Raw genomic sequence first — 17,953 nt, 5'->3', positions numbered from 1 at the left:
TTAATATAGTATTAATAACTTATATAAATAATTATAAGTCTAAGTTAGTATATATTAAGATAATAAGGAAAGAAGGGCAGATATATAGGTCTTAAGGATAAAACTAATAAAGGGAGGGAGATTATATTATAACTTAATAAGGGGAAGTGCTTATATATAACTTACTAATAATCCTGCTAATTATATAATAACTTATAAATAAAACACTATAATACTTATAAGCCTTATAATATAGCTTATAATATTAACTTATAACTTATTATAAGCCTAACTTATAATACTATAAGCTATTATATTATATATATATATTTATTTAGCAGTAAATAAAACTTAGCTTACTAGTTATTAATAAAACTTCTTTACCTAAATATGCCTAACCTGCCCTATTTACTATTAAGAGATATAAGACTTTATAACTACTTAGTTTAATGCCTTATAACTCTATAACTATTAAACCTAATATAGACTAGTTTACCTATTTAAAACTAATCCTATTATATAAATAATATAAGAAAAGTATTATACTTACTTATATCCCCTGTTTATATTAATAATATATTAATATTTAGCTAACTTATTAAATCTATTATATATTATATTTTATAATTTATTTAACCTTATTTATATTATTAATACTAATAATCTTTAACTTTAAGTAATTAAATTTATATAAAACCTAATATATTTTCCTTTTAAACCTTATAATTACCTCTTTTTTATTTATATATTTATTCTCTTCCTTTATTTCCTCTATTAACTATCCTTAAAAAGTAGATATTATATTATAGTTATTTAATTAACTTTAATACCCTTTTAGCCTACTTTTTAATAGCCTTAAGCTACTTATTATATAAGCTGCTATAAAAGGCCTTAATAAATTCCCTCTCCCTTTAGCTTAAATTTATCTCTTTAAATAACTTCCCTTTAAGCTTATTAAGTTCCTTTATTTTAAGATTAAAGAAGTCTTTATTAATTAGCTTATAATAAGATTATATAAGTAAAAAGATCTTATAATTAGAAAGTATTAATTTAATATAATTAGAAATCTTTTTTTTTTTTTTAATTTCTTTTAATTTTTATTATTATATTATAAAGCTTATTATAATTATCTTAATAATTTATTTAATCTTATAAATTATATTATAGTATTTTATTAAATAAGCCTTATTATTTTTAAATAACTAAGCTTCTTTAAATAAGTATTATAATAATATAATTCCCCTATTTATATTAATAGTGCATTAATATTATAGCTAATTTGCTTATTTAATTATATAATCTATTTTATAACTTATTTAATCCTCTTTTTGCTGCCAATGCTAAATTTATAACTTTAGGTCTTTAACTTTAGGCAACTAAACTTATATAAAACTTAATATATTTTTCCTCTAAACCCTGCAATTACCCTGCTTCTATCCCAGACATCGCAGTATAATATCCCCCTATCTTTACAGGTTCTCGGTCTTCTTTAGTACCTCCTTAGCCTGCTACTAGATATCCTTAAGCTACTTATTATATAAGCCGCCCAGGTTAAGGGCCTTAAGGAACCCCCTCTCCCTCCTACTTAACTATACCCCTCTATATAGCTTCCTTTCTAAATCCTTAAGCTTTTACTTCTTATATTTAAAAATATCTTTATTAATTAAAGGGTTCTTATAAATAGACTATATAAGTAAGAGGATCTTATAATTAAAGATTATTATTTTAATATAGCTAGTATTATTCTTATTAAACTAAGCCTTTCTAATATTTATAGTTATTATATATAGTATATTACCCTTACCTTTATTTTGCCTAAGAGCTTCTTTAATCTTAAGGATTATATTATAGCCTTTAGTTAAATAAGGCTTATTAGGCCTAAGTGCCTACAGGCTTTTTTAAATAGTAGGTATTATAATAGGGCAGCTATAATGCTATTAGTAGTTGCGGCCAGAAGAGGGAAAGTTAGGTCAGGTTAAATAACTTACTATATAATAGATAATTAAAGCATAGTATCCTTTTAGGTAGGTTATAGGAAGAAGGTTAGGGCCAGCTAATAAGTAGATAAGGCTTTTTAGCTAGTATATATATAGCTAGGTTTAGGCTATAATTAAGGCAGCTAATTATAATAATTTAACTTAATAAAGCTTTACTAGCTATAAGGGCAATAAATATTTAAACTATATTAGACTCTAGAGATGCTTAGATATACCTTTTAAGACTAACTTATAAACTTAAAAAAAAAAATAATAATAATAATATAATTATAATACTATTAGTAACTATAATTAGAAGTTAAATTAAATAACTTATTATATATTAGATTATTAAAGTATGCCTTTAAAGTAGGTTATAAAAAGAAGATTAAGGCTAGCTAAAAAGTAAGGCTTTTTAGCTGGCTTATATATAACTAGGTTTAGGCTATAATTAAGGCAGCTAATTATAATAATATTAACTTAATAAAGCTTTACCTCCTAAGAGGTAATTAATATTTAAATTATATTAGACTTTAGAAATACTTAGATATACCTTTTAAGGCTAACTTATAAACTTAAAAAAAAAAAAAAATACTTACTTATATATTATACTTACTTATTATATATATTAATATTTTTTTATTTTTTTATTTCTTCTTATTTAACTTTTAAAATTAATTTATCCTTTAGGAATTATAATTATTATAAATAAGAGGTATATACTAAAGTAAAATTAATTTAATATTACCCTTACTATGCTTATAATTGCCGTTTTAAGAAAGTATTATAATATTTATTAGTCTCTTTAGTCTCTTATAGCTTATAATTCTATTAACTTTATGCAAGGCTAGCTAGCAAAAAACGGCAGACTGGCAAATTCTAAAAATATGGCTTCTATACCAGAAGAGGCTATTTGCAGAGTTAAGGTAAGCTCCAAGAAGAGACAAAACCAATATCCGCCTCCTCCGCAACCACCAGTCGTCCCACAAGCCCCTTCGAGTTATCGTTGTAATAGACCTGAATTACGTAGAAGTGATCATCGGAAAAGTGGAACGCCAAGGGCCTTAGTCCGGCGCTAGAGCGTCCGAATTTCTCGAGATCCTATAGAAAACCATAACCTAATTGGTTTATGTTGGCAGTTACAACAGGGCGTGGTACTAAGCGTAGGGTGGCGAATCAGGCCCAATAATGTCAAGACGTATTCTTAAGTAATCAAGTTATATTAAAAGCTAGAGAGCTATCTGGACAGGGAAGTGGGAAATGAGTGATGTTCCGTCTTCATACCGTCCCCATCTTGGGTCGTAACAACTGTCTGCATCGCTGTCCTTGTCTCGTACCAGTTCATACGTATATGGGGCCTTGCGACGAGAACGGCGGCAAGACGTCAATCCCAGAGGGGGAAGAGACGATTCAGATTCACCTTCCGAAGCCAGAGACTTGACATCGTTGGATCTGCAGCTTGTATCGTTAGAGCCCTGCTCTTGCGCGTCGTTACAATATATCGCGAAAACTAGTAGGCACAGAAGCTCACTTACTGTAGCTGAAGGGCTAGTTACTGTGCAATCGGGCTAACCGGGGGAGGGCTGCCAAATTGCTCTCCCGAAGCAAGACTCTGCGCCTGCGTAAAGGAGCCTGCAGCAGGACTCTGGGGTAGCGGAAAGGCTCCTGTAGCAGGACTCTGCGGTTGCGGAAAAGAGCCACAGATTTCACGGTCTAGCTCTCCCTGGTTGTAAGTTGGGATCGGATATGAGAAAGCTCTATGCCGGGGATCATTTTCCATATGTGTCATTCTCGGTGACCACTCTCGCTCAGTAGGGAATTGGCTTTGGTAAGGTGGTCTAGGTAGCACGGGCCTCGAGCCACCTTCAGGAGAGAACCAGAACCCGCACCATCCATCTTTACCTCTGAGTAGCTCGGAAAGTCCTATGGTTAAAATGCAAACCAAAGCTCGTGAGGCGACAGCCCAGTGATGCGCTGTGCAGCCGACGCACATCTCACTGGTGAAGTCACCATTATTATAGCGTTCAGACATTTCGTAGGTTGAAGGATTGGTATCCTGAGACGAATAGCGAAGGGTATAAAGCAGAGGTCCAGAACGCCGGAAATCGATGGGCAAATCTACTTTAAATAATAGTACATTACTATATATAACAGTACCTCAGCTTACATTATTAAATTACATTATGCAGTATAAAAGTAAACAAGGTGAAGTATGGTATATATATACCTCTAGGCGCCTAAATTTCCCAGAGGGGGTAGCCTACCTATTAGTTGCCTCTGAAAACATAGCTTTAGTAATGGTGTGGTATTGTGTTAACTAAAATTAAATTAACAGATAATTAGGCTTTAGTTCACACCATTTGTATTATATATAAAGTTTATTATTACAGTATTATTATATCACTAACCTTATTATATAGTAATATACTATTAGTATACTATATTTAATAAAAACATTAAGTTATAAGAATTTTATTAAGTATATAAAATTAAAGGAATAGCTAAAATTAGTATTTTATTTATATTAGCATTTACACTTTATGCTGGTTATTATACTATTTTAGTAATATACAGTAAGTCACCTGGTAAAGTTTGGTTATATTATTAATGTAAGCATTTAAAAACTCCCAGCGGTGTTCTCTCTTCAGGGAGTGATGGAAGTGTCAGACACATGAGATCCCTTGGATTGATGATGGCTCATCGTAGCGACAAGCACTTAATGTGGAAGTACGCCACAGTTCGTACGCCTAAAATATTCCTGTGTCACTGGGGAAATGGGGGGAAGGCGAGTGATGTAATGTCTTGTTCATTGAACTCTCTTTTTGGGCCGATGCATTCTGCAGAAATAACTCGGGCTATAGAGTTAAGGTAAAATTGAAAATACTGGCTAAATAAAGCTAATCCATAGATGTTGATGGGCGCAAGAAGGTGACATGGCTTCTTCCGAAGCTGCAAGCAGAACTAAAGTCTAGCTCAAACTAACTAGATGCAATTAAGGTAGTACCTAAACAGCAGTGCTGACCTCAATTCAAGTATGAAGTCAAGTAAGTCAAGTAAGTTGACAGCCCAATATGTTTCAAGTAAGTAAGTCTGTAATGCCCTGAACTTGATTTACTTGAAATACGATATTTTACTGGGTTTTCCTGTATGAGGGTCCTGGGAATGCTGAGGCTATTCGGGGCTCGCCGGCTTTAAAACTCATAAATGGCACCTTTACGAAAAGGAACCCTCCTTATTCTAGCCAATTAGGTGCCAGCAAGCTACACGCTAAAAAGCTACACCAGAGGCATAATAATATCGACTGTGCGATAGCAAATCGGACCAATTAGAAAGTCAGAATAACCGCTGGATAGACCCGGTTTTGACATGTGAAAAATAGGGAGTTATGGCCTAAAGGTTTTCCCCCTTTCTGAATCCTTGGCCCATTCTAATTCAGGACTGGGATGTAGACACGATTTTAACCATCTCTTATTATGATTTGACTTTACCTAGCAGTAATAATAGATATATTCCTATGATTTAAGAGAAGAATTCTATAGCTTTATAAGATATTATAAAATTTACTAATTATATCTTATAATATAAAGTATTATTATTAAATTATAATTATAATAAAAATTAAAATTATAAAAATTAAAATAATAACTTTGTTTTATTTTATTTAGCTTTTAACTTTTTTTCTTAAAAGTTTAAATAATATAACCTCTATCTAGGCTCTTATATTAATAATTATATATTATTATAAGGTTTAGCTGCCTTAGTAGTGTAATTAATGCCTTAATTAAGCAGTATAAAGACCAACTGAAGATCCATTACCTCTCAGCAGCTAGCCCTACAACCTTCTTCCTTTAACCCACGCGGAAAGTCTCCAGTCGGCCTTTATACTAAACTTATATAAAATTTAATATAATTCCTCCCAACCCTGCGCAATTACCCTGCGTTTATCTGTATAACCTTTGCGCTCTCGTGGTCTACTTACTGTGGAAGTGTAATAAATAATAGAAGCTTGCTTTCCAGGTCAGTTAAAGGAAGAAGGTTATAAGGCTAGCTGCTAAGAGATAACTAGTATTTATACTGCTTTATTAAAGCAGCAATTACGCCATTGAGGTAGCTAAACCTTATAGTAATATACAACTTATTAATATAACAGCCTAGATAGAGGTTATACTATTTAAACTTTTAAGAAAACAGTTAAAAGCTAGAGGCTATTTTATATAGTTAAAAGCTATATAAAAAAATATATAAGTTTAATAATAAAAGTTAAAAGGCCTTAAATTAATTAAATTATATAATAGAGTATATAACTTATTTAAACTTTATATATAAAATTAATAGTAAAGTTAGTAAAAAAGCAATAGTATAAATTAGGGGTTTTTATATAAAATAAATAGCTAGAAATCTTTAATAAATAACTTTAAATATAATTATATATATTATTTTAAGAAATAATATTTCTAAATTATTAGCTATTTTATTTAAAATTTAAAATATTATAAAGTAAGCCACTTTTTATTATATAATATACTAGCTAGTTTACTTATTTAATTAATTAATTTATTATTTATACTATTTAATATTTAAATATTAAACTAATTGGCTTAATAAGGAGTAACTTAAGGTATTTTAATTTTAAATATTAATTTCAATAACAGGACTTTATATCGTATAAGGCTTAAATTAACTATACCTGCCTTAATATAAGTCTGCATCTCAGAAAGCTAGTAGTCACCCTCCCTCGGTTTTAAGATTCTCCAAGTCTCACTATGACGGGGCATCTTGTGTCAACATCCTTTGCTCGGGAAACGTGGTGTTAACTGGCATGGAATGTTAACCACCCGATAAGGCATGTGTTGGTACACTTGTCTTTCTGCTTGGACATTGCGTAGGTCGCCGAATGCTATCGAGTCTACGAGATGCGTTAGCCATGTGCCCAGCCCCCACGCCCGGCTCCTTTCCCGCCCGGCGGACTCAGGTCCCGTCTCGAGGTTTCGGAGGTCAATTTTGTCGTAGGTTACGACGAGGGCGATGGTTTCTGGGATTGATTCGGCTTTTGGAACATCAGCCGGCCAGCCAACAACCGAACCACGCAGTTCCCGGGTAATGTCGACTTCGCCAAAACGATACATCTTCCCTGGGAGTAACTCGATGCCACTTGGTGATCCGTTTGAAAGCAACGTCACCGAGTCAGCGCAGATGTCGAACATGGATACGTACAAGGTGAAGGTGCCTGTGTTAGTCACAGAGATGTATATTCTGGTGTCTTCAACGAGTGTCACGCCCCGTCCAGGGTAAGATACAGGCAAGCCGTCTTTAACGTATCCAATTTCATGACTAAGCGCCAGCTCGAGGAGCTCGGAAGAAGCATCGTTCCTCATGTCGAGGAAACGCTGCGCTCGGGCCAAAGATTCCAACACGCGAACGCATTTTGCAAGGACACAGTGGCGATTCTCGTTCCCACACATGTCCCACTCTCGAACTAGGTAGTGTTGGTGATGCCGTATTACCAGATGGCTATCGATTAGCTCAACCGCACCTATACTCTCGCTTTCCTCGCCGGTGTCGGCCAGACGGATGAACGCCGAAGACCGCAACTCTTCCCTGAGCTCGCGCGTCCAATCCTCTGGTCCAAAAGAATTGACGGGAAGCAGGACTGACGACTTCCACATGAACGCTTTGGCGCCAGGGGTCAATCCTCCAGACCGTCCATGTCTCCACTTCATCCGGACCCGTGACGCGATGGGTCCGACGCCTGTCACCTCAGCCTCAGCAAGCATCTTGTCTTGCACCAGGTATCCTTCCTCAAACGGCATCACGGCTAGGACATCCCCGGGTGATAAGCCGTGCAGTACGCCACCCTTGAGCGCAAACTCACCCGGGGCGGTTTCCGTCACTGAGAATGCCATGTCCCCGCCACCCTTGGCGGTCTCGAGCCGGAACGGCAAGCGGGCTTGTGGTCCTTCAATGTTGGGGTACTGTTCCGGGCAAGTCCTGCACATACGGTCACGGACTCGGCGCATGATATCACGCCACGAAAGCTCGGCGCCCACAGCAGACCGCAGCGTCTGCGTGAGGGCCTCGGTCAAAACGCCCATGCGCTCGCCGTCAAGGAAACGCCTCTCATAGGCGGGTTCTGACGTGCCCGCCGCCACAATCGACAAGACATGGGGGTTGCGCTCATAGTGGAATGCGTGTTTGGATGCCATCCCTTCTAGCATCCTTCTGATATGTGACATGACCTGGCGGTAATCATCTGGATTGATCGCCTTGGCCCATGTCGGCCCCCTCGCCATGTGCGCCGAGTGGCAGCAGTCGAGAATTATGGTGACGTTTTGAGTTTTTTGTGTGGTCTGGTATATGAGATCGGCCATCTCTGCATCGGATATCCCTCTCCAGTCCCCATCCACCGTCTCAGCAAAGTCGAGGGGAACGATATACTGCATCCTGCGCTCCCCCCTGCCGGCTTCAGATCCCTCAGCTTCCGTGAGGCCACCATGGCCGGAGTAATAAATGACCACCGCATCCGAAGGCCCGGTTTGGTTAATGAGAGCCTTCCAAGCAGAGATAATGCCTGCTCTGTTTGCTAGGTATACGCCGTCGCTAGGCTTGGAACATTTGGTGACTGAAAACCCGTAGAGTTTTAGGACTTCTTCCATCACGTGGAGATCTCGTGCAGGGCCCATCAATGGAGCGACGGCGGACCCGATGAGGAGAGCGCGAGATTTGGGATACTGTGGTTGGTTGGGAGCCATTTTGAATAATGAAATTCCGGTTGGAACACAGCAGTTAATTACATGGAAAGCGTGTTGCTAAAGGAATGCGCTCAACATAATAAATAGAGTGCTATTCTTCTTGCTGTTAATTATTTTAAGTGATTTTCCAAGTATAGACCTATTGATGCTCCAAGCCTGCCCACCTCTTGACCCCCTTTCACATGTCTATAGCAGTGCTAGTATTAGACTCATCATCTTGACGTCACAAGTGCTCCACATTTGGGAAACGCAAAAAGACATAATATACATAATAAGGATGTGTTACATCTAAATATAGGCCGCACTTTTACGGAGGAAGGGCTAGAAAGTTTAATTTAGCTACTAAAGGTCTTAATTATTATATCCTTATTAATACCTAAAGATATAAAAGCTCTTATAACTTTAAAAGTTAGAGGCTAATTTAAGTAATAGGGGAAAAAAGGTTTATTATACTTTAGTTATTTTTAAAGTTTTAAAAATGTTTAAGAGTTAATTTAAAGTCTTTATTTAGCCTTTTTTATTCTTACTAGCTAAATATTTATAGTAACTTATATTATAATTTAATATTAAGGCTAATATACTCTTTATACTTTATACTTAATAAATAAACCTAAAATTAAATTTATAAAAAGTTATAATTTATAAATTAAATTTAAATTATTAAATTATTTTAAAACTAAATTATCTTTTAAAGAATATTTTTTATTTTTTATTTTTTTATTTTTAGCATGCAAATAGATATACTACTTATTAGTTCGCGGCGTTTTTTCCACTCTATCTCTTTGAGTGGCACAAGACTACAGCAGGTCACTCGCCCCACTTTGCTTACTAACCCCGCTAGTACCTGCGGGGTACGTGAAGTTCTCGTCAGACAGCTTCTTCATTCAAAGCACCTAAATCCTCATACAAATCACCCCTAGCAAGTCTCAAATAAAACAATGAGCTCTCCAAAGATACCTGAATTCATAGATGATCACAGCTTTGATACCCTGCCTTTGAGGGCAGCTAATGACCCCACCGGCGTGCCTGATTTTCCGGCCGAAGAGGGCCGCGGTGATGATTTTCAACCTTTTAACATCAAATATCGTGATTTTCAGATTAACCCTCTACCCCAGCAACCACTTGAATTATTCCAGCTTTTCGTACCTATTTCCCTTATGCAGTTATAGATTAAATATACCAACAGCTAGGTCGCTTATTTACTCGAAAATGCAGTTATTGATAACTGGAATACCCCTCTTTGCAAACAGTCCCGCATCCTCAAGTGGGAAGGCATCTCCACTTTAACAGCTTATATATGGCTTGGGGTCCTTATTTACCTGCAAATTCATAGGGAAATATCGATCACAGACCATTAGAAGTCCCCTAGCCTAGGAGATCAGCGCCCTCTTCATTCATTTACCAAGTTTATGCCGTTACAGAAGTTCCAGCTAATCACAAGGTATTTCCGCACTTTTGACTATACCAAGCTCGATGTGAGCGATGAGGGTGATCTTCCAAAGACCTTCCAAGCAGCTGAAGAGTAGTCCAATCATATACAAAGGGTGTCTATCGAGCTCTATTCTCCAGGGACTAATCTGACTGTAGATAAGTGTATGGTCCCTTTTACAGGCAGATCAAAAGAGACAACAGTCGTCAAGAATAAGCCTACGCCGCTAGGGTTCAAAGTCTGGGTTATTGCGCAACAGGGCTACTTTCTGCAGTGGCTTTGGCATGTAAAGGCATCACCATATAAGGCTATTACAGTCGAGCTACCTACACCAACGCCATACGGCAAGAAGGGAAAGCTATAGACCGAGATTCCTCTCAATAATACACAAAGCGCCGTAGTTCACCTACTAAAAAGGCTGTCAACGCAGACACATCATGTCTTTACAGATAACCTCTTCTCATCGCCGCAGCTCTTCCGCCTTCTTCGGCAGCTTGGCCACGGTGCCACAGGCACGGCACGCCCTAACTGCGGCATCAGCACTGAGATGAAGTAGATAAAAGAGACCGGAAGAGCTCCTAATGGCATAGCTTTGCAATATAACGAGGTATATTTGATCCCAATACAAGATAAACAGGTATAGATAGCTTTACCTGTATTTCCCTTACTAATCTATCTATTTCCTTTCTCCCTAGGTCATCCAAATCGCTTGGAAAGATAGCAGTATCGTGCTCTTCCTTTCAACTGTGCTCAGCGGAGCCCCTCACGAGCGCACACCAAAAAAGAGGAAAAAGCCTGCCAAAAGAGGCACAAAGGCAGAGGCACAACGCCTGCAGCAGGTCTTCAATAGTAATAGCTTCAAGATGATCCCTATTCCTACTATTGCCGCTCAGTATAACGATGAAATAAATCACGTTGATCGCGGCGATCAGATAAGGTCCTATATAACATATTAACATCGATTCCGCCGCAGTCCTTAGCAGGCATTGCTTTGGTCTTTCCTCCTTGAAGTCGCACTTGCGAATAGCTTCATTTTACAGAAGAAAACACGGCAGCCTTATTGGAAGCCCTATAGCACGCTTAAAGCTTAGAAAGAGGCTATTTATAACGCCATTTTTAACAGATACGGGACCGAGAGTTACATAAGGAAGAGATGCTATATAGGGAAGGAGGAAGACGCCGAAGATATTAAAGCACGGCAAATTCACCTATAAAGAGATATCAATCATGTCTATCGAGGCATGCCTTCTGACTGCCTAGCTTGCAAAGGCTGCCGGCAAGGGCAGCCTCGACCCTTCAAAAAAAGGAAGGAAAAAGGAGGTTATCTACAGCCGATATCAGGAAATGAACGAAGGGTACAGACCCGATACGGTTGTAAAGTCTGTGAGGTAGCTATTTGTAACTCGGCTGACTGCTGGTACTTCTATCACACGCAAAATTAGGTGCGTGCGAATGTACTTCAAGTAGCGCTCATTTTGATAGGTCCTACACCCCTGTCGTGACCCCGCTGTAGTCTTGTGCCACTTAAAGAGATAGGCTGTGTGGTCCTATTACATCTCAAGGAACTGGAACAAGCAACCCCGCTTATCGATCAGCTATGTCACAGGAAATAGATTGATGGGCTTCTACTCAAATCATGTTCCTTTCCATTTTTAGAATATGAGTGGGGGTTGACAGTCTGATTGGAGATGGTTAGAGTGCCAACAATCAGCCGCTGCTCCACGACCATCCAGGACCTCCGACATAGCTGAATCCCTGACCGTCACTGCCACCATAATGACCCATTCCCGTCGACCAGCTGTGGGCTCCCCCAGCATTGTTCGCAGCATTAGCCTGCAGCCTCAATTTACCGAGAATAACAAAGCTTCCCTCAGGGCCGTAACTCCCATCTGCATTGAGCCACCAGCGGCCTTGCATCACAACTGCTCCCATTCTCTGCAGGCCCATGACATCGATGGTGTGTATCTCGCGGCCGTTAATGAAGACTCGGGTACCGGTGCATCCCGAGGCGTCTGAGGCGAGTGGCCCGCCGCCTAGAGACAGGTTCGCCGAAAGGAAACCGTTGCAAGGCCCTCCGGCCATGCCATATGCTCCGCTGACGCGGTCGTACCTATTTAATGTTTCTCAACCAAATCCCAACCCAAAACAAGGGGTAGTAATACTGACCAGTAAGACCCAGGCAAAATAGGACCAACTACGGCCTGGAGGGCAAGCAGGTCTGCTTGTCCAAGTTTAACTCCATTGACAACCACCTGGTTAAGCTGGCCTTCAAGAGGCCTCGCAGCTACCTGTGCGGAGAATGCGGGGGAAACAGCGCCATAGCCAGGAGCGGCGCCATTAAAGTTGGGTGTTGCAAACGATGGCAATGGATTTGGTGGGTTAATCCCCCGCCCCCCGAATTGAGAGCTTTGAGTTACTAAGGGTGGCGGACTGGGGTCGCCCGGGGGCTGAGAGGTAGCAGCATTTACCGGCCGACGCTTCGGGCGTGGAGGGAGTGCGGGTGCCACCTCGTCTGGTTGAGAGGTTACAGAACCCGCCGGAATCATCGGGCCAAACTGTAAGCTGAATGGATCTTGGTTTTGCGCCATTTCAAATGAAATGTGTCGTTGCTGTCGTAAAAAAAGATTCAAGAGGCGTCTGCCTGATGTCCGTCTTTAAGAATCATAATAGAGACCCATCATAATATAGCTCGGAGGAGCATAGCAAGGAATCACATCTCTATGCCATCATGTCACTATGCCATCATAGTCTCCCTCCCCGCTGACATAAACCCGAATCCTAAATCGCTCCTCGTTGCGACAAGTCGTGGAATAGCCAGCTTGGGTCTAGAACGGCACAAGTGGCTGGCTGACGTTTTCATCACAAGCTTTGCTGTTAGATCTGACGGACATCGTCAAGACTAACGAAAGCTTTCCCGTACTAATAATGTTGCTGAGGAAATAGAGTGGGGCCACTCTGAAGTCTAGATTGAAAACAAAGATGTCGTCTCATCTTAGCGTCCCAGGCAAACCCATGCTTACACCACCAAGTGTTCGCAGCCGACATTTACAACTTCCTTATGGATTCCACCATGTTCAACCCATACCATCCAGGCGCCTCTGCTGGCGTCGTCTCCATACTGGCAAAGGACTTGTCGGCTTCATTTACGCATCGGGCATTACCACTGAGCGATCTTGGCCACAACAAGGCTTCGGCAGAGGCGCATCTCCATCGGTTCGATCCCGTCCAGACGTCTGCCAGCAAAGCGCGAGCCTTTCTTGAATGTGGCATTGCCTGCCTACTCCAGGGTGAGACACTGGCGGCCTTTGGGTACTTCAAAAATGCAGCAGGCATATCATGTGACGACCCGGGGCTCTATCTCCTCACGCTATGCTACGGTCTTCATTGTCTGTTCCTTACGTATTATTGGGCGGCGGGCTCCCAAACAGTACCGGCCGACGAAATGGATCCCCTCTACGACCTACAGAAAGCACTACCGTTCTGGGTGAACCGGATCATTAGGGTGGAGCAGTCTGTTGGCTGGTCTGCCGCATGTCAGGTGCGGCGCCTCCTCGAGCAGCAACGCGCTGCTGTTTCTCACCCCATAGGAAGTTCGCAACAGCTACAGACAGTACAGAAGCTTGAATGGGACATAGAGTATCTCGCCTCATCCGGAGTGCCATTCCAAACCACTGCTCCGCTGCTGCTAGAGATGGCTGGCCTCCATCGACGAGCGTCGCGCTCAGCGTCCCATGCCGAAGCCATGGTACTCCAGCTGCGGCATGAATACTCTCGCGTCGGCGATATTGTAGGAATAGCGCACTGTGAAGTGAAACTCGGCGATCTTGTTTGCGCCCCGGCCGGACCGCCAGAGTACTGGGGCAATACAGTTCGTCCTGGCCTGGACAGCACCGTGTCCGAGCCGCTCTCGGGCTTCTCTGAACTGCCTGTTACTCCTGACCAAATCGACAAGGCGGTTCGTCACTACGAAATCGCACGTTCTTTTTTTGAGCAAGCTGGTTTCTGGCGTGGATTCGCTTCGGTAGAGCTGCGCCACGGCTATATAGCGATATTGCGAGCACGCAATACCACCGGTGATGAAATATTGCGGCACCTCCAGGAGGCCTTGCGATATTGTACTGAGGCGCAAAGCCAGTTTGCAGCCTGCGGTGACATTGTTGCGTTTCAGACAGCTCGCGCACATTCAATCTTGGTCCGCGTCGCTCTTGGGCAGCGTCCAGAGGATACAACATCGGCAAGGGAAATCGGGGTTTGGGGTCGAACAAAGGGCAGCATCAGCTACACGATGGGACTTGGTCTCTTCCTGGCCGCACAGGCGCAACTCTGGATAGCCAGCGAGGGCGAGTATGAGCGGGGCGTGGCAGCGTTGCGACTGGCTGAGGCCCTGTTTGACGGCCTGGGATTGCCGCGGTCTTTCACGGCGACCATTGGGGACCAGATGTTGGTCCACGACATGCTTGGAGAGCATGACCGGTTTGTAATTACAGCCGAGCGAGCGCTGAAGGTGTATACAGCGCTATTCGAAACGGCCGGTTCACCTTCGCTTGCCTCCTGGGCCAGGACGCGAGCAGCCCACATCTTGGACCGTATGGTGCGCCGGGCCATAGAACGAGAGGACGCGGACCAGATAGCGAGCGCGGTTTCAAGGCTCCGGCTGATACATCCTCGGCAGCCTCATCAGTCAGCCCATCCCTTGGCCACAGCAGATGCGCTTAGCCAGATAATCAGCAAACTAGACCTGGCTATTTCTGACCCGTCCTCATTTCCCGCCATGGATGACTTGGACGTCAACTTGGTCGGAGAAGTCGTGTCAGTACAGAACACAGAGTCACTTACCCAGGCAGCCGAGTTCCAGGAGCTCATGTTCCGGGCAAAACGTGCCCGGAGACACGGCGATATGAGCAAAGCCCAAGACTTCTGGGACCAAGCTGAGGTCAAGGCACAACAGAGCGAGGACCCGCACATGGGGAAGCTTCTGCTGGCAGCAGTCACAGCAGCTCGTAAACAGTACGACAACTCAGCCTCACACTTACATGCCTACTGCAAATCGAGACTGAGAAAGGCAGAGGAGTCGGCTCGGCGTGCCCGCCAATCTGCGCCAGATGTGCAGCAGTTCCTTGGACAGCAGTCGGCTGAGATTTACGCGCAGACATTCCCAGGTTTTGCAGGCATCAAAAAGTTTGACGAGGCCCGAGAGATACTTGACGTGCTTCTGCAAATACGCGGTCATGACTGGTGGAAGGTGGGTGACGCAGTTGCCAATCTAACAGCCGCCGCCCAAGTAAACGAGGGTCTAGAGAATTTCGCACCTGCATGGAAACTCTACCAACAAGCTATACAGATATTCGAGGATAGGCGTGGGCGGCTGTCACTTGACGAGTACAAGTTGTCTCTCGCTGGCAGTTCTCGGCTTCAGGGGCTGTATTTCAAGGCCGCCAGGACCGCTGTCAAGTGGCATTACAGCCTGCTCCGCGACACGGTTTCCGTGTCCACACAGTCGCAGCAGTTGTCAGATGCCTTTCGAACACTCGAGAGGGGAAAGACTCGCAGTCTTCTTGACCTGATGGCCGCTGGGTCGTTGATGTATGGCCGATTTGCAACACCTGAACTTGCCGTGTGGGACGAATACAGACGGATAGGCGCGTCTCTTGCTGCCAAGCGAGGCATTCTCCGGCAGAACTACGCAGCAGAAACCCTCGACAGGGACAGGATCAGGACGCTAGAAGCAGATATATCCAAAACGGAAGCGAGATTGCACCAACAAGAAGAACGCCTCTTCGCTGACGAGTCCCCTATGGCCCGGCGCTTCGTCACTCCAAGTGACGTAAGCGACATTGGCACTCTCCGGTCGCAGCTCGACGAGGATTCTGTTATCCTTGAATATTCGTACCGTGGCGATGACCTCGTCGCATGGGCAATCACTACGGACGGCATAGTCGAGGTTTATCACCGCTCCGTCTCCGAATTCGAACTAGAGCTTCGCGCGACGAGATTCCAAGAGCAGTGCCGACGGGCAGCATCACCAGATGTAGAGTTGAAAGAGTCTCGCTCCACAGACGGGCAGTGGCTTGCGGACCTTCTTTTCCCGTTCGAGGCCTCGATGGACAAATTCCATTTCATCATCGTTCCCTACCGAGCCTTACACACTCTTCCTTTCCACGCTTTGCCGTTCAAAGGGGGTCCACTGCTAGCATTGCACTCGGTGGCATACCTGCCTAGCGCGAGCTGTATGTCATATCTCCAAACAGCAAGCGACGACAAGGTGGGGTTTAGGGTGCTCTCTATTGGCAACCCCTCTAATATGGAGTATGAGGACGTCCTCTCAGGGGCCAAGCATAGCCTTGCGCCGTTGGGGTTTGCTGAGGCCGAGGCGAGAACCGTCGGCCAGGTCAATGCCGCAAGCAGGTCCCTCATCGGCCCAGAAGCCACCAAGGATGCTGTAATAGGCATGATGGGAGACTTTGACATACTGCACTTCGCAACGCATGGGCTGCTATGCCCCGAGGTGCCCATGATGTCATCTGTGGCCCTTGCAGAGGGCAAACAGCTCACCGTGGGCGAGCTCCTGGGTCGGCGTCTCAAGGCATCCCTCGTGGTCCTCAGCGCATGCGATACTGGCGTGGGAGAGCCGACCGACGGAGACGACATGGTGGGGTTTGCTCGCTCTTTGTTGGCAGCTGGTGTGCAGGCAATTGTCGTTAGCCTCTGGCCAGTACATGACCTGGTGACCAGCATTCTCATGAGGGAATTCTACCAACAGCTGCAGAGAAGCAAGCAAGGCTCGGTAGCACTCAGAGAGGCTCAGCTGGCAGCTAGGAACCTAACGACGGAGAAAATATACCAATATACTCGAGACATTCGAGAGGGAGCCTCCATTAGCGTCGACAAAAGATCAATAGCCCCTCAAAAAGCGCAGGAGCGAGTAAAAGACTACTCACATCCTAGGTTCTGGGCCCCATTCATTTATATTGGAGTCCAATAGTGACAAGAGCCTTAACGTCAATTGACTCCGAAACAGCTGGTTTAGTGGGAACTATAGAGGTCCTACTAGGAGCAATCTTCCTCGGTTCGAGTCCCAGTGTCATTAATTTCTTTTTTTATTAAAACTTAAGAGAGAGGTCTTGTTATTAATTGAAGCCCTGTTATTTCAAAATGAAGAAATGGATTTATTTCTAATCTGACTAAAAATGCTTAATTTATCTATATAATATTATTAATTATAGCTAGATAAAAGCCCGCCCTGGTGTATTAAGTGGTAAGTATTTATAATTTTTAAGTCTCTTTATTTAAAAGCTTTTATAGTTAATTTTATAGTATTAACAGTTAGGAATATATTAATAAGTTTTCCTTATAAGAAAAACATAAATTTCCTAATAATTTAAACCTTGCTTTTTAATAAAATATAAAAGCTTAATTAATAAGTTAATACTTTAATAGTTAATAAGTATTTATTTATAAAGCTATTAAATATATATAATTTAACTTATATATAATTTAAACTAGCTTTTAGCTATTATTAATTAAGTTAAAATAAAATAAAAATACTAACTTAATATTATTATTTTTTTAATTTTTTTATTTAGCTTTTAATTATATAGTTAGTAATCCTAATTGTAATAGTTAGGTCTAACTATGTTAAACTAAGCCGTGCTGGGTTTATTGTTGGCAGGTTATATAGGGCGTAAACTAAGCGTTATTTAAGTGTTATATCTCTTAATAGTAGATTTAATGCGTGTTAAGCTTAATTAATATAAAGAAGTTATATTAATAGCTAGTAAGCTAGAATTTATAAAAGTACTAATAAATATATTCTATATATT

At 41.9% G+C, this 17,953-nt stretch overlaps 4 protein-coding genes across 4 annotated transcripts; 1 reads left to right on the top strand and 3 right to left on the bottom strand.

Moving 5' to 3' along the window:
• Positions 1-3,490: 3,490 nt before the first annotated feature.
• On the bottom strand, positions 3,491-4,014 carry BKA55DRAFT_574080 (uncharacterized protein). Its single transcript, XM_046193274.1, has one exon. The coding sequence runs from the start codon at positions 3,985-3,987 to the stop codon at positions 3,508-3,510; it is 480 nt and encodes a 159-aa protein (XP_046047781.1). The 5' UTR covers positions 3,988-4,014; the 3' UTR covers positions 3,491-3,507.
• A 2,542-nt stretch (positions 4,015-6,556) lies between these two features.
• On the bottom strand, positions 6,557-8,820 carry BKA55DRAFT_574079 (caspase domain-containing protein). Its single transcript, XM_046193273.1, has one exon. It carries the CDS (start codon positions 8,702-8,704, stop codon positions 6,737-6,739), a length of 1,968 nt encoding a protein of 655 aa, XP_046047780.1. The 5' UTR covers positions 8,705-8,820; the 3' UTR covers positions 6,557-6,736.
• Positions 8,821-11,840: 3,020 nt separating this feature from the next.
• On the bottom strand, positions 11,841-12,721 carry BKA55DRAFT_692356 (uncharacterized protein; the record flags this gene model as incomplete). Its single annotated transcript, XM_046199773.1, has 2 exons — positions 11,841-12,243; positions 12,300-12,721. The coding sequence occupies 2 exons, from the start codon at positions 12,719-12,721 to the stop codon at positions 11,841-11,843; spliced, it is 825 nt and encodes a 274-aa protein (XP_046047779.1).
• A 235-nt stretch (positions 12,722-12,956) lies between these two features.
• BKA55DRAFT_86099 (CHAT domain-containing protein) lies at positions 12,957-17,389 on the top strand. Its single transcript, XM_046201668.1, has one exon. The coding sequence runs from the start codon at positions 13,192-13,194 to the stop codon at positions 17,113-17,115; it is 3,924 nt and encodes a 1,307-aa protein (XP_046047778.1). The 5' UTR covers positions 12,957-13,191; the 3' UTR covers positions 17,116-17,389.
• The last annotated feature ends 564 nt before the right edge of the window (positions 17,390-17,953 follow it).

Source organism: Fusarium redolens (genome assembly GCF_020744475.1).
Source record: "Fusarium redolens strain MPI-CAGE-AT-0023 chromosome Unknown BKA55scaffold_11, whole genome shotgun sequence".
Lineage (NCBI taxonomy): Eukaryota > Fungi > Ascomycota > Sordariomycetes > Hypocreales > Nectriaceae > Fusarium > Fusarium redolens.
The sequence above is the reverse complement of the archived record's forward strand: the minus strand, read 5'-3'. Positions and strand labels throughout refer to the sequence as shown.